General features: G+C 41.1%; 1 protein-coding gene across 1 annotated transcript in view; it reads right to left on the bottom strand.

Moving 5' to 3' along the window:
• LOC124552395 overlaps positions 1-17611 on the bottom strand; it is a 73191-nt gene that overhangs the window by 36648 nt on the left and 18932 nt on the right. The window contains exon 2 of the mRNA XM_047126655.1: positions 244-324. Within this exon, the coding sequence (XP_046982611.1) occupies positions 244-324 (81 nt within the window). The remainder of the gene's footprint in view (positions 1-243; positions 325-17611) is intronic.

Below are 17611 nucleotides of genomic sequence, written 5' to 3'. Positions count from 1 at the left end.
ATGGCCTTTTTTCTGGTTTTGGTACTGGCAATTTAATCTCATAGTTTGTGCAACTACTTTTGATATACTGTGGACGAGTATGCTTTTCGTCCTTAAATTGCAATTGCCCTCTCGTAAGTTTTCACCTTTCGTGCCACGAAACATATGTGATACAGAAAATAAAAGGCGTGTGTGGACAGGAAGCCTCCCAGCTGCAGCTTTGAATGCGAGGCAGAGACAAACAGCGAACTTGGCAGTCCTTACCGTAACAGTTGTAGCACGTGCCATTAAAGCAGATGTGCGGGTCCGGAAGTTCCTCGCAGTTTGCATTCTTCTCGCACGGTACTGCAAAAACAAAATGCATTTGTGTGAGCAGACTTTATTCCTTTTGAGCAGTTTGTGAGACTTCTTTTATGAGATCCTAACATTTTTGTCACAAAAATATTTTATTTACATAGTTTTCAGTAACAATACAAGCACCAATGTTGAAAGTAACAGTTGCATTCTTCTGTCCCTTTCTTTCAGTGTTCATTTATTTCTGTACTCTGTCATTTCAGATTAATTTTACAAAAGTTAATATTATGCCATTTCAGTAAACAAGAAGAATGATAAATTTCCAGAATAACGAGTACTGCAAAAGAAACCTCTTTTGTAACATGCAGTGAGCAGTCGGGTAACGAAGTAAAATGCACACACCTTTTTGGCAACCAGTGACCCTTATTTTGCATTTACAAAACTCTCACTGTAAGGATTCTGTGTTGTAGGGGGGGGGGGGGGGGGTGTTACACCACAGGCTTTCGTATTTATTCCTCGGACTCCCTTTACAGTTGCCCGTGCCTCTCTCACGTTTCCCTCTATTTCTTCGTGCCTCGGGATGTAACTTTCAACTGACCCCTTCTTTTAGTCAAGTTGCACTATAAATTCCTTTTCTCAATAATTCCATTACAGTGCCATATCATTAGTTATTTGATCTATTGTCTAATCTCCGGCAGTCTTTTGTAGCACCACATTTCCAAAACTTCGGTTCTATTCTCGTCTGAACCGTTTGTTGTCCACGATTCACTTCTGTATGAGGCTACATTCCAATTAAATACCTTTAGTAAAGACTTCCTAATACTCAAATGTATGTTATATTTAAAAGTATCTCCTTTTTTCTGAAATGGTTTTCTTGCTGTAGCCAGACTCTTTTTTATGTCCTCTCTACTTGCTAGCGAAATAACGAAACTCCTCCACTACTATCAGTGTCTCATTTCCTACTCTAATTCCCATCAGCATCAGCTGACTACTCGACTACCCTCGTTTTACCTGTCTCGGTGTAATCTGTATAAGTACTTTCTGAGCCACCATCTGCTACGTTTGACCGATCACCCTCGTCCTTCCTGTTCCGTCTTTGACAACATTATGACACCATTGTCAAATCTCAAATTTTGTATTTTGTTATATTTAACTTTATGATTCCCTATCTAAATTTCCCTCAAATTCATTATACGTTTGCTGATGTACAGTTTGAATCACACAGGGATAGGCTACGACCCCGCCTCACTCCCTTCTCGACCACTGCTGCCCTTTCGTGTCCTTCGACTCATATAACTGCAGTCTTATTTCTGTCGAAGCCAATTGCCTCGCTGCAGTGGTAACACCGGTTCCCGTCAGATCACCGAAGTTAAGCGCTGTCGGGCCGGGCTAGCACTCGGACGGGTGACCGGCCGGTCTGCCGAGTGCTGTCGGCGAGCGGGACGCACTCGACAACTGAGGAGCTACTCGACGGACAAGTAGTGGCTCCGGTCTAAGAGCGGTGTACTGGGCCGAGGATTACACGGCGGCCGGTCGGTACCGTCGGGCTTCCGTAGCCCGTTCAGGCGGCGTTTACTTTAGTTTTATTTCTGTCAAAATTCTGTTGCTCCCAGCATTTTATTTTATTCCCACTGCAGAGTATCTGTGTGAAATAAATTGACTGATGCTGTCACCTACTGGATGCAACTAGAATGACTGGCTTTTTTTGCAAGTCAGCTTTCAGCGTTACTCGTTTCAGAGCTCGTCAACTCTCAGCTGCTACAGGTGCGCTACACGTCCGGGCAAACGCTGTGCCGAGTAGTCCAGATCTGGGCTCCTCCCCGGGCTGGGGTTACTCGAGCAGCCAGTCCACTTCCTGCCAAATATTTCCGGAGGTTTTTTTGCAGTGCCCCTTTCTGTCCATCTGAGATTTTTTGAGAGAAAAATTTGTCACGGTCTTCTCACGTAAGCTACTCTGAAATCGAGTTAAACACAGTCGCACTGACAGTATCATCCCACACGATCGATACAGATACGAGGAAAGCCACTCTGATCTGTTGTACATTACAGAATAATCCTTCGGGAGAATAAAAGTGATGCGAGTAGGATATTATTACTATAAAAAACTACCGTTAGAAATGTGTGTTATGTTAATCTTAGAGATTCCTGCCAACTACGGTTTACGAATCTAAACATTTTGCCAGTCCGCCTATTTATTTTTAAGAAACGTTTATCTTTACACATAACAACTCACATTTATTTATGAGAAACCATCTTTAACACGTGTTTGATAGAGAGAAACAAAGATAATTTCAAATTATCGTATAGATTAAAGCAGTACACAGCTATGAAAATTTATAACAAAAGTGGAAAATGTTCATCACGTGGAAAGTAAATTAGGACCTTTTCTGTTCCTTGTTTAGGTTGATGACTTAATTGAACTCCAAAATTTTGCAAAGTCTTAATCTGTTACTGAGCTGGGGGACTGTGATTAGCAAACTGCTGCCTACAGTAAGGAAATCGGTTACAGTGGTAATTCTGTCAACTTGCCTTACTGCAAATAAGCTGTTTTTAAATAAATCGAATACAATGAGAATGCAATTATTCCTTCTTTATAAGATAAATATAAATCTTAATCCATTTACACCTCCATTAGCGTTCAGCTATACAAATAAATACAATTTTTTGGGTATTGTTATCAATGAAAACCTGTCGTGGAACGAGCATCGGATCATATCTGTAGTATAAATAAGTATTTTCTGAAAAGGATCTGAGCATTCCTGGATCACAGTGTTGAGATGTGTGCTGGGGCACCAGCAGTATAGAGGCTACAAAAGAAGGCACTAAGTGGTAGCTAATGTGAACGAGGGTGAGCCGTGTAGAGCAAGCACCTACCACCTGCTCCACAGGTACCCTGCAGGCTAAACTCCAGAAGTATTGTGACAAACAGTGACGTACGTAACTACAGTGTACAGCAGAGGGAACTCTTTCACAGAATTATTAGTAATAAAAAGACTCCAAAGTGCAGTCCACATACAATAGGAACAATTTTTTGCAATAGACTTTCATTTGATCTTAAGATAGCTAACTCAAATATCTTAAAGAAAGAACTGAAACATTTATTAATAAAGGAGTGCTGTTATTCAATAGAAGGTTTCAAATTGTAATGTTCCCTTGTAAAACTGTTGGTGTATATAGCAATAAGTTGGTTTTTGTAACAAAAAACTGTTAATATCTGATCTTCAATTTTTATATTAATGGATGTATATACTTGTTCTTGTAAGAGAAGCAAAATTAGTACAATCTAGCAACTGGAAAATTCTTAAGCAATTTACTTCACATTTTTACGCAATACTCTAATAAATGTTTGGACAGAGGAAAAATTGTTAGCAAACATCTCAAAACGTTCAGAACTGGTTTATTTCAAATTTTTACACAGTATTTTAATAGACATTTGGACAGACGTAGGCTGTATACTTCTTAATATGTATAAAAATCAGGGAACATTGTTAGCAAAAATTTGGAAATGATCGTGACTGGTTTACTTCAAATTTTTACACAATGCTCTAATATTAAACACTGAGATGGACATTGCATACATTTTTTTTGGACTATATATCCAGGTAAGCCACTGTTATCAAAAGTTTCGAAAAGGTTTCGACCGATTTACTTATATTTTTATGCGATAGCCTAATAAAAGTCAGGATGGATATAGGCTGCATATTTTTGAAATACATATAATACATAAAGGGGAGACATTGTTGACATATGTCTCAAAAAGTCTTGACTAATTTACTTCAGATGTTTACATGACACTGTAAGTTGTCGTTTAATGTTGTTACCAAAAATCTCGGAAAGGTTCTCGATTAATTTATTTCAAATTTTTGCACATCACTCATTTGGACAGACATTTCCACATGATTTCCTCCAAATTTTTTCATAATACTCTAATAAACATTCAGATGACCATAGGCTGCTTTTTTTTTATTATTTTTTTTTTTTATAAATGACGATGTTCAGGCTTTCTGTTACAGCAGAATCTGCAAAAATAAATGCTATGCTGTACTGTGAAAATTTGCCAGTTTTTTCCCTTTCTTACAATCAGTTTTAACTACGATATGACAGTTCAGAATCGGTCGACGCGGTTACTTAGTACGTGGCTCAGGTGAATTAATTTGAAGAATTTGGGAGCACGTTATGCGTGATGAATGGAGCTTGACTACAGTGCAGATGCCAGAGACTCTGCAGACAGTGACGGAAGCTTTTGAACTCAGTCCTCACATTTTAGGTGTCAGTAGAAGTAGTTTAGATTTAAATGTAAAAGTGATAACATTTCACTCTTACAAACTGCAAGTTCCTCAACAAATTAACAGAGGGACAAGAAAGCAAGACGTGCTTTCTGCACCACCACGATTGTTTGTTACAGGAAAACTCGGACATTCTGAATAATTTGCTAATGATCCGATGAAGCACATTTTCATATTTCTCACGGGGAAAACAAACAGAGCATGTGATCTGGTCACCAGTGAACCCTAAGCAACTGCACGAAAACCCTTTGCACTCTCCTAAAGTGACAGTTTGGTGTGGAGTCAGCATTTTCAAAATTGTAAGCCCGTATTTCTTTGAAAATGACAACGAACAAACAGTGACCATCGATTTCAAATGTTATGCGGCCATTTCGGAAGGCCGTGTGAACAAAAGTTACGACCACTCGGCGCTGACCCTAAAAACCTATATTTCCAGCAGGACGGAGTGACAGTCCACGCCACACGAAACAGGACGGCTGCAGTTTGTAAAATGTTCAGAATTCTTATCTCCATTTTGGTGAAACTGCTCGGACGGCTCGGTCACCCTACCTCAGTGTTCCGGGCTATTTTGCATTCGGCGTTCCTGAAAGATCGTGTGTTTCAGGGTCATATCACGAGTTATATATCGAAGACTCGCAGCGAGACGTCGGTTGCGGAGACCTACGGAGGCGCGTGTACGACGACAGTGAGAAATGTTTGCGACAGTGCACTGATGTAAACAGAGGCCATCTGCCTGATGTAGTCATAAAAAAATAACCTTGTAATGGGTAGTAAATAAATGGCATACTTCATCATATTTATAGACACCTTTATTATTATTTTCCTCACTTTCGTATATAACACACTAGTAGTTGAAAAATACCAATTGGCTGAGCACCATCCCGTATAGTGAGCTGTTATGTGCAGTTGTGCTCGTGTGTCAGTATTTTTGTCGCAACGGGTGATCGTAAGCGAGTCAGCTGTTGCACCTTCAATAATGTGAGCTCCTCTCGTGTGTCTGCTTGTAAAGAGAAGCAACATTTAATGGAGTTAAGTGCAGACATCGAACTTGAGGACTTAGACTCTGGTTTCATTAATTGCTACTAAATTCGATACCTATTTTCTGAACCACAAACGGTACTCCGTATTTCGCAAGAGAGAGGCCGTGTCCAGCAGTGAATTGTTCCCAGAGGCTTCTTCGGTACTCAGCAGAGGCAAAGTACAATTGTACCCTCGTCCGAACAGCGGCTCATCGTGCTTACACAAATGCAGTTATCACACTTCCGATTGAACGTCGGTACTTCCGCAATAACACCACTCGAACGGGACACCGAGCACGTCACCCCTTCACAGCCAGGCCTCTCGGCCCACCGACCACACCTCGGCCACCGCGATCCGGCCCACCCCGGTCCTGGCGACGACAACTTTTCTCGCGACCGGCAGCGGGGCCGGAGAACCTCCGGCATCTCCCACCTTGGCGCAACTATCGGTCGGTGCTGAAATGACACGTAAATCGTTTAGCGATTCGTATAAAGTGACTTCCATTCCAAAGTGAGGTTTCATTTGTGAGGCCAACGAATGAGGCGCGAGGTCAGAGAGACGGTGGAGGAGAAGGTGGATATACAGAGTGGCAGAGCGTGTGGACATTAAGGGGGGGGGGGGGGAGAGGAAATGGACAGAGAGAGATGGGTGTAGATGATGACAGACGGAGCAAAGAGGAGGACACACACACACACACACACACACACACACACACACACACACACACACAGAGAGAGAGAGAGAGAGAGAGAGAGAGAGAGAGAGAGAGAGAGGTGTGGGAGGAGGTGGGCAGAGAGAGATGGATGGATGTGACAGTTGGAGAGATTTGAGAGGGGGAGATTAAAAGAGAGAGGAGGGAGGAGGAGATAGAGGGAGATAGGTGAGGGGATGTGATGGGTAGTAAGAGGAGAGAGGAGGAGGAGATGGACAGAGAGAGGAAGGCGGAGGAGGAGATGGACTGAGTGATGTTGAGGGAGAGGGGGGGGGGAGTTGATGGACAGGACAGGAAGGGGGAGGAAATGGATAGAGAGAGGTGGCAGGAGGAGGTGAGGAGGTGATGGACAGAGGCAGGATGGACAGAGTGTGGGAGGAGAAGGATATTAGGATGTACATCTAGCTCTCGTGCATATTTAGCAACTGTGAATCACTGCTGGGTTTGTTAATATTTCTTATATTGATGAGGCTATTGTACATTAAATCAACAGTTAATGAATGTGCATAATCAGGTGATAGAACTCTGTTTCTGATTCCGAGGTCCTCTTATTCCTACACCAAAGCTAACACTTCGTGCAATGCCAACTTTTTGCCCTCGTAGATTCGTTGGAGGTGTGCACTGGAAAGCGTGTGAGCTCACACTTAAAAGAATCCTCTCGAGTTACTGTGAGATTTGCACGACAGTAGAATTTCCTGGAGGGGAATGAGAGGACCGACTGAATCCTTCTCGGCTGCAGTTTTCAGGGCGTGTGCAACTAAGGCTACAGTGACAATCTTATTCTGTCATTTGAGCTGCACTTCTTCAAAATTTTCTCACATAATTTTCTTCTTGCAGCCGATAACAATTCCTCCGGCTAAATAACAGTCACCTCTTCGTGACCAGTTGTTCCTGTGCTAACTGCTCTTTAGTCTTGAAGGACGGTGGTTTTTAAGAGAACTCTGGTTACGCGGGAAGACCTCACGTCTACATGTCGTCCGGGTTTTCCCGAACGTATCTCGGCGAACGTATCAATTTGTTCGCAGATGTGTCGGAGGTATAGCGTACCGAAAATCTGTCGAGACAGCACACTTTCTGTTATGCAGCAGCCGTGAGACGACCCTGTGTAACTCTTCAGTTTGTTCTCAATCTGTGTTCTGTACTTATCAGACTGTTCATTCCGATCGACAGATCCTGTAATTCTTCTTCACTTTCACCGAGAATACCAATGTCGTCAGTGAATCTTATCGTTAATATAGTTCCGTTCTCAATTTTAATCCCGACCTTGAACCTTTCTCTTATTTCCGTCATTGCTTCTTCAGTGTAAAGACTGAACAGTGGGAGCAAAAGACTGCATCCCTTTTTAATCTGAGCACTCTGTACGCATTTTCCAGGTTGACATATCCTAAGAGTGCATCTCGATTTCTGTTCAAACTTGCTTCTGTTATGAAGCGCAATGTTAAAACTGCCTCTCTGGTGCCTTTGTCTTTCCTAAAGTGACTAACTGAACCTCAGTTTTATTTTCCATTCTTCTGTGTATTATTCTTGTCAGCAACTTCTACGCGTGAGCTGTTAAGCTTATTGTGTGACAGTTCTTGCACTTACCAGTGCTTACTCTCTTTGTAATTGTGTGGATGATGTTTTTCCAAAAGTCTGATGGAACGTAGTGAGATTCTACATACAGACTTGAATAATCAATTGGTTGCCACATTCCCCAATGATTTTAGAAATTCCAATGGAATCCCATCTATCTCTTCTGCCTTATTTGATCTTAAATTTTCCAAAGCTCTTTTAAACTCTGGCTAGATTTCCTACCCTTCCATTTTGACTGCAATTTCTTCTTCTTGTGACATCATCAGACAGTTCCTCCCCCCCACCTATCCACTCTCCCCTCTCTGTTTCACAATAGAATTCTCATTGCACTCTTAGTGTTCTTACCCTTGGTTTTAATTTCAGTGATTGTTCTTTTGACTTTTCTGTATGCTGAGTCAGTCCTTCTGATGATCATTTCTATTTCTTCACTTTTTCCTGAACCTATTTCACCTTGGCATCTCTCCACTTCCTGTTTATTTCATTCCTAAATGATTTATATTTCTGTAATCGGTCCGTTCCTGAACATTTTTGTACTTCCTTCTTTCGTCAATCAATTGAAATGTATCTCCTGTTAACCAAGGTTTCTTCACAATTACCTTCCCGATACTTATGTTTACTTTGCAACTTCTGTGATCGCCATTTCTCAATCTGTACACTTCCCTTCAACCGAACTGCAGACTCTGTTGTTACTTATCGCAGTAACCATGACTTGAGCAAACTTCAAATACGTGACACTCGTCCTCAGAACTTTAATATCCCACTTCCTTCCACACTGAATCTTCCGTACGATCCTCTTACACTTCAATTTACTGTATATCGTTACTAAATTCTGATCTATGTCTATATCTCATCGTGGATATGCCTTAAAATCCAGTATCTGATTTCAGAATCTGTGACAAGAGGTACTGAATATATACCTGCAAGAGGGTGTGACAGAAATTCTGCAAAACATGAGTGATCGGATGCTTGAAGATAGTAATCCACATTTTGTGGGGGTCTGCTAACAAAGCTTAGAGTACCAGGAATCTGGGAGCATACTACAGAAACTGTAGGAATTGATGATACAAGATTAGGCTACACTATGCAATGAGGCATTTCAAAAGTCATTCTTCCTGCACTATACGTGAATGGAATAGGAGAAAAACCCTAACAGTGGTTAGTATCCTCTGCTGTGCACTTCACTGTAGTTTGCACAGCACACGTGTAGGTACAGATAGCCTCGCCGTCAAAGCCTGAGACACTAAGTAATGGCAGGGCGGGTAATGTCGAAATTTATCTGAGAACAGATCTCGTTTCGATAAGGCAATATCGTGATAACACTCGAAAGATATCTGTACGGCATAGATTTGCGAGTATTAAGATGTTAGGTACAGATAATGTGGATCAGTGCAAAATAATTCTCACGAGTTCCCAGTGGGACTGGGGAAGACGTAATAGGAAAACACTTTATTCTGATAAAACAATGAAATGACAATGCCCGATCCGCACTGCCGTTACCGAGTGGACGACAACACATTTGATTAGAGGCATATTATGAAAAATAAGATGGCATTCTCCATATTACGAGATAAGGCAGCTCCCAAAGTTATTGTAGAGTTTTTAACTGTCCGATAACAGACGGTTCTACTGAAGAAAAGCGAAATGTTTTATAAAAACGGTAAATGAATACAGTAAAAAGGGCACAATGAAAATCTGAAATAGTAATGCAGTTTTGTACTTCTCTGGAATGTGACCGACAGAGCTTATCAAAATATTCTCGTGTTCTCGTAGGCATCTGCTCGAAATACTTAGTGAAACCTCCACTAAGTGCCTAGTGAGGAAAATTGTTTCAGAGTCTGTAGTACAGACTCATAATAAATGAGGCAGACTGGCTGTTCTGTGATTTGGAGAGTAGAGAATGGATGCTTGTCACACTTTTTAATTTCAGGTTCTCCCTAAGGGGTATGGGGACAAAGAGCTTGCTGCACTATTGCTGTATATGTGTTCCTATTCTGTTCCCACCATGACTCTTCTATGAAGAGTTGCAGAAAATGAGTTCTGACATGCAAATGAAGCATTTCTGTCTGTATCTCTTCACTCTATCCCCTGTGTCTGGTTCCTGTGATTATTTGTATCGGCAGAGTTGAGTACAGTCCAGTTTTGAATTGTGTCAGTCTGTCATTAACATTCGGGTTACTTACAATTGTTTCAGAATGTTTTGTAAAGCGAGGCTAGTATTGTTATAAGCTCTGATGGAAAAATGGAGCTCGTAAAAATTATAATAACTGTACTGCAGGTATTATTTTTTCTCAGAACATTCTGTGCCGACAACGGATTTTTCGAAACCGGAGGAGTAATGTTGCGAGAAGCCCTTGGCGACAGCACAGTCTGCAGGAGGACTGCTTTACCTCCATCTGCGCCTCGTGCAATAAGCTCACCTGAAAGGGCAGCAGAGGACAGAATATAGCTGTGAACATTACGTGACACGGAGATCTTTCGAGACGGTAAAATTATTTCAGTGCATTACTGTCGAGTGGCACGCTGTTAACTTGCCTAATTGATTCTTTTCTACTTTTAGAATAAGAGATAGTTTTGAGTGGCAAATGAATGTAATTTCATGGGCCAGTTATCACAAACTGATATGAAATGATAATTGGAACCGGACAGGATAACTTAAAAATTCAAGAGGAATAGTATCTGCAATTCTCCTCGTTAGAGTTCAGTCATCCCGTACTCCAAAGATCCCGTTCATTCATCCTTCGTGTACTGTGCAGGTCTTTAAAGAGGAGATTCTTCAGGGCTTGAGACACAGGAAGCTGGAATTACTCATCTGTAATGACTTCCATTCTTAATAAAAACTGTTTTTTTCTCTAATCTTTATCTACAAGATTGAATTTACTTACACAATTTATATGTGGCATATACATAAATATTTCAAAATGTTAGCTAAGCTGAATTTCATTTAGATTTATCATTCAGGTTATTATTTGTGTAGTGTGAGTAGTTTTCGTGAGAGCTCGATAATTGAAAGTTAGACTCGACTGAAAATAATAGTAGAGTTCATCGTGAGAAATTTCTGTTGATCTAATCTGCATATTTAGAATAATCAACATACACCATTAGAAAGACTGACGATCTGACTTTTTAGTAACACATTCTAATTTTTAAAACTAACTTAATTAATAATTAATATTTAATAATTAATATTTAATAATTAATGATGACGTTCCAGACTATCACAATTTTTCATTGTAGATTTTCCTTGTGGCCTTGTTAGACTCTGAACTTCGGCATTATTCTTTTGTTGCCATAATTTTTATGAATAAGATGACATTCTTCACTAAAAGATTAAGTCACTAATTAAGATTTTGTGTAACTTATTATGTAGTTTGTTACAATGTTAACTATTTTCCAAAATGGTAACCTTACTCGTAAATGCAGTATTTTCAATACAGATGCATAAGATGGTTCTATAAACTTTTCTAATTTTCTTAAACCATAACATAACCTAAAATTTTTTCATGTTGTTTGTTATTGTGGTCTTCAGTCCAAATACTGGTTTGGTGTGGCTCTCTGTCCTGTGCGCGCCTCTTCATCTCCGAATACCTACTGCAACCTTCTTCTTTCTGGATCTGCTTATAGTATTCATGTCTTTGTCTCCCTCTATAATTTTTAGGTCCCACACTTTCCTCCGGTACTAAACCGGTAATCCTTTGATGTCTCAGGATGTGTCCAAAAAACCGCTCCCTTCTTCTAGTCAGGTTGTGTCAAAAATTTCTTGTATCCTCAATTCTGTTCAGTACCTCCTCATTAGTTACATTATCTATCAATTTAGCCGCCATCATTCTTCTGTGGCACCACCTTTTAAAATGTTCTACTCTCTTCTTGACTAATCGTTTATTGTCCATGTTTCACTTCCATACATGGCTACACTCCATACAAATACTTTCAGAAAAGTCTTCCTGACACTTAAATCTATACTCAATGTTAAAAAATTCTTGCTTCAGAAACACTTTTCTTGCCATTGACAGTCTACATTTTATATCCTCTCTACTTTGGCCATCATCAGTTATTTTGCTGCTGAAATAACAAAACTCATCTACTAGCTTAATTGTCTCATTTCCTAATTTAATTCCCTCACATCACCCGATTTGATTCACGTACATTCCATTATCCCCGTTTTTATTTTGTTGATGTTCATCTTATATCTTCCTTTCAAGACACAGCACGTTCCATTCAGCTGTTCTTCCAATTTCTTTGCTGTCTCTGACAGAATGACAATGCCATCAGCAAACCTCAGTTTTTATTTCTTCTCCTGGGGCTTTAATTTCTACTCGACATTTTTCTTTTCCATTACTGGATGCTCAATATACAGATTGAATAACATCAGGGATAGGCTACAACCCCGTCTCACTCCCTTGTCAACCACTGCTTCCCTTTTGTGCGCCTCTGCTCTTATGACTGCCATCTGGTTTCTGTACAAACTGTAAATAGCCTTTCACCCCCTGTATTTTACCCCTGCCACCTTCAGAATTTGAAAGAAAGTATTCCAGTCGACATTGTCAAAACAAATGTATATTTGCCTTTCCTTAACCTATCCTCTAAGATAAGTCATAGTGTCAGTATTTCAGTATTGCTTCGCATGTTCCTACATTTCTCGGTATCCAAACTGATCTCCGACATTAGCTTCTACCAGCTTTTCCATTTTTCTGTAAAGAATTTTTATTAGTATTTTTCAACCATGACGTATTAAACTAATAGTTCGGTAATTTTCAAACCTGTCAGCACCTACTTTCTTTGGAATTTTAATTGTTAGATTCTTCTTGAAGTCTGGGGGTATTTCACCTATCTCATACACCTTACTCACCAGATGGAAGAGTTTTGTCACGGCTTGTTCTCCCGAGGCTATCAGTAGTTCTAATGGAACCTTGTCTACTCCTGGGGCCTTCTTTCAACTTGGGCCTTTCAATGCTCTGTCAAATTCTTCATGCAGTGTCATATCTTCCATTTCACCTGTAGCGGGACTTTGAATTTCGCCGCGCTACACTCGTTCCCTCAGATAAAAAATATCCCTTCGCAGCGGTATGAGCGCTCGACGGCAGAGAAAATACTAAAATTGTAACTCTTTTTTTGTTTTCTATCCATTTCTTGATTGTCTCTTGATAGCCGAAGCTTAAGGCAGACGTGATCCGATGGAGATGTTAAAAAAAAACTTGTTAGCTAGTCTTGATCTGATTTTAATGTGTAGACATATTGTGGAAGTTGTTAAGAGTTTTGGAGGATGGAAGTAGCAAAGTAAATTAAATTGCATACAGTATGAAGATGATTTTAATTGGCATAAATTAGTGATTCCTGGACGATTACAAGATTTCAGAGCAGACTTTTCACGCAGAAATGAAGGAGATTTTTGAAGACCTGGACGCCGCACGAAAGAAGACAAGTTAACCTGGTAAAGGATGAACTCTTATCTACGCCACTTCCCCCTGTCAATATAATAGAAGGAAACATTCCACGTGGGAAAAATTATATATAAAAACAAAGATGAGGTGACTTACCGAACGAAAGCGCTGGCAGGTCGATAGACACACAAACAAACACAAACATACACACAAAATTCAAGATTTCGCAACAAACTGTTGCCTCATCAGGAAAGAGGGAAGGAGAGGGGAACACGAAAGGAAGTGGGTTTTAAGGGAGAGGGTAAGGAGTCATTCCAATCCCGGGAGCGGAAAGACTTACCTTTGGGGGAAAAAAGGACAGGTATACACTCGCACACACGCACATATCCATCCACACATACAGCCACAAGCAGACATAAATATGTCCTCTTCCATTTCCATGATATTGCCATCAAGTACATCACCTTTGTACAGACTCTCTATATACTCCTTCTACCTTTCTGCTTTCCCTTGTTTGTGTAGGACTGCTTTTCCATACGAACTCTTGATATCCGTACTGTTGGTTCTCTTATGTCCCCAAAGACTATTAAATTTTCATCTCCCTTTACAATCTAAATAATTTATTTTATCTCGTCATACATTTCTTCAATGTCTTCATCATCTGCGGAGCTAGCTGGCATATAAACTTGCACTAGTGGGCTGAGTGTGGGCTTCGTGTCTATCTTGGCTACAATAATGCATTCACTGTGATGTTCATAGTAGCTTATCCACATTCCTATTTTTTTAATTCATTATTAAACCTACTCCTGCATTATGCCTATTTGATTTTGCATTTATAACCCCATGTTCGCCTGAGGAGAAGACCTGTTCCTCCTACCACAGAACTTCACTAACTCCCCTCCTATCCATTTCCCTTTTTAAATTTTGTAACCTACCTGCCCGATTAAGGGGTCTAACATTCCACACTCCGTCCCACAGAATGCCATTTTTGTTTCTCCTGATGATGACATCTGGCATCTTCCTGAGTTGTCCCTGCCTGGAGATCCAAAGGCGGACTATGTTACCTTCAGAATATTTTACCCGAGAGGATGTCATCATCATTTAACCGTACGGTAGAGCTGCATGCCCTCAGGAAAAATTACAGCTTTTCCTCTTGTTTTCAGCCGTTTGCAGTACCAGCATAGCAAGGTCAATTTGTTTGATGTTACGAGGTCAGATCAGCCAATCGTCCATACTGTTGCCCTTGTAGTTACTGAAATGGCTGCTGCCCCTCTTCAGGAACCACACATTTGTCTGGCCTCTCAACAGACACCCCTCCATTGCGGTTACATCTACGGTACAGCTATCTGTATCACTGAGGCACGCAAGCTACTGCAGCGACAGTAAGCTCCAGAGTTTGTGGGGGGGGGGGGGGGGGGTTCTCGAACACTACACTTCAAAAAGGTGGACACCACCCAAAATAGTCAGTCCCGGACATGTTAACAACCACACAACATTATTCTGTACACTGTTCTTATCGACACGGTACCACTGTGTCGAGCTGTTACGATGTTCGTCGATTATTGTGCCATGTCAGTGAGATGATGATATGAACTTTATGTTTGGAGAGTAGTGTGCGAGTTCTCTATCTTCATAAAAGGACTAACTGTAAAACTGTATCTGGCCATCACATCAGTCATGTGCTAATAAATGTAGAAAGAGTCACTTAACTCTAACGACTGTGGAGTGCACATTATTTGGACAATCCTAGAAAACAGTTTTCAGCTATTTCACCAAGCCACCAAACTAAGAGACTCCAAAGATTTGACAGGATATGCAGTTAGGGGACCGTAGCAGGGTGTGTGAATGAGCTGAGGTATACATTAACAGCCTCACAAACTTCCTATAAACAATACACTACCAGCAACAGGAGCAGGGCAACACTGTAATTGCCGAGTACAGTCGGCGAGGACAAGAGTTTTTGCCAGTCGGTTGGCCATTAAATTGTTGCGTGTGTAGGGGGCTTTATTCTGGAAACTGCACTAACAAACTGTCACGACACTGCTTAGTTCCACTTTCGTGTATGCCCGCTAAATTTAACCCTTCACTGCATTGCTTTGTAGATGTACAAAGCAAGTTTCAATTCTTGTCATCTTTATCCTTGAAGCTGCACTTTGGAAACTGCCTAGTACAAGGGCTGTGTTGCTTTATGAAGGTACCCGCAAAGAAACTGCCACAAGAATGCACTGTTGAGCTCCTGATGTGGAAGTGTGTGTCGCTCTTTATAGCATTGTCAGTGTGGTACACATTTCTTTCTTTTGATGGTGATTGTTGCTAGTTGCAAGCAAGAACACGCGAATGTAGAATAAATGTATAGTGCTTTGGAGAGTATACTATTCAGTTCAACTTGTATTTCTGCCAATAAATACATAAGTAGTACTTTTTTCAGGATACTGATAATGAACTTGTTCCTGATATGCTGGTACTACAAGCTTCTGAAAAACACCCGTTATAGAAAAATCGAGTTGTTGGGAAAGAACAAAGTGGTTCATTTGTAAATGACCTTTTGAGATTCAAAGGACTTACTGCACTGCCCCAGTTGGTGCAAGAGTTGTCTACACTGTATCAGCTTTACGAATATGTTTTTATTGTTAAATTAATGATAAAAATTGTAGATAAAACTAATCTTTACAGCACACAGAAAAGCCCAGAGAAAACATTACCCACAATTTTCACGAAATTCATAAACTTACAGGCACGTGTATTATTAGCTCTTTGGCTCTGTCTACTGCTGCTTGTGATCTCTGGAATAATGTTATTTGTGTCAAGCTAGTAAGATAGACAATATGTCAGAGATACAACGAGCACACACCACTTCAGTGGTAGCACGAAGTGACCAGACCCCGAGAGTCGAGATCCTGACAAATTGTACGAAATTAGGCTGGTAACTGATTGTGCAGATAAAAAGTATCTATCGATTGCAACGAGTGAGCATGTGTTCTGTGTTCTGTGGAAAGGCACAGAATAATGGTTAACTTAACAAACAGAAGTAAGACCACTGCTTTTAAGAAAGCTGTTGCTTCCTCATCTCATTTCAGAAAAAATTGCTACCCACATTGGTAAATGTTTATAACTAGCCATGAAGTAAAGGGAATTTTCACCAAGTACCATTTGGAAGTAAATCTGCTAGGAATTAAGTGTAAGAAAGCCAAGGCCTCTGCAGGAGGTATGGTATTCTACTCTTTTGCTCACTTCTGCTGAATTAACACTCTATCTACTTTATATATAGTGCTCTAGAATAAACTGTAAAGACAATGGGGGATGAAAATACACCAGCATCCCTGTTGTCAGGTCAAAACAATGAGAAACTCTCATGCAAAAAAAAAAAATAGGCTGATCGTATCACCAGCCATACAAATATTTTACATAATCTCAGAGACATTACTGTCTACATAAGTGGCCTTTATGTTAAGGAACTGAAACCTACTGAAACAGACATACTGGAATTAATTTGTGTAGCAGCAGACTCTGTCAAGCAGAAATTACTTCAGTTTGTTTCTAAAGCAGCTATAATTATCTGTCAACAGAATGTGCTAGTCACTTTCGAATTACGCTTCATTCTCAGTGACACGTAAGAGAGCACAGTACTGTGACTCTGAATTACACTACTACGTGACAAAATTGCCGCACCACGTGGACAGTGTGTGACAAATGTGGCACTGGCACGAAGGAAAATACACCATCGGGTACGCAAATAATTTACTAATTGGCATCACTACAGAAAGTAGGTGGCAGTAGTGGCACGTACATTCTGTAAATAAGGGAAGATTATGCAGGGTTTTTTATTCGGGTATTACGTACGGACGTCAGTGGCTCGCGAGAGGATCGTGTCACACCTCGTGAAAGGAGGGAACACGTCCGCCGGCATGTGTCAGAATTCGACAGTGACGGGGTCGCGGCCTACAGAGGCGGGCTTACCGTTCGCTCGGGAGGTAGGACCGTACTCGCGCCACGTAACTCGAGTCGTGAAACGGTCTCGTTCGCGACGAGACGAACGGGCCCCCGGACGGTATGACGACGTGGAGGGTACTGTGTTCCGTCGGCACGGCACCATTTTTGGGGCACCGCTCGACGTGTCGGCAGAGAGAATAGTGCCCGACGGTGGTGGCAGAAGTGGAGTGGCGACGCGTATCCTTTTCGAGCCGGTTCCGCACTCGAGCATTCCGACAGACGTACCCACACGTACGGGCTACGAGTAGAGACGCCATATTTCCGACGCACTGCTGCCGACGGCCCTGGCTCCGAGATCTCCACGACGTTACCGTTCGACGAGATAAGGCACGGGACCGCACGTCGCCCGTGCTGCTGCGGCCTACCTCAATAAGGGCGGT

This window comes from Schistocerca americana, chromosome 10 (genome assembly GCF_021461395.2).
Source record: "Schistocerca americana isolate TAMUIC-IGC-003095 chromosome 10, iqSchAmer2.1, whole genome shotgun sequence".
Taxonomy (NCBI): Eukaryota; Metazoa; Arthropoda; class Insecta; order Orthoptera; family Acrididae; genus Schistocerca; species Schistocerca americana.
The sequence above is the reverse complement of the archived record's forward strand: the minus strand, read 5'-3'. Positions and strand labels throughout refer to the sequence as shown.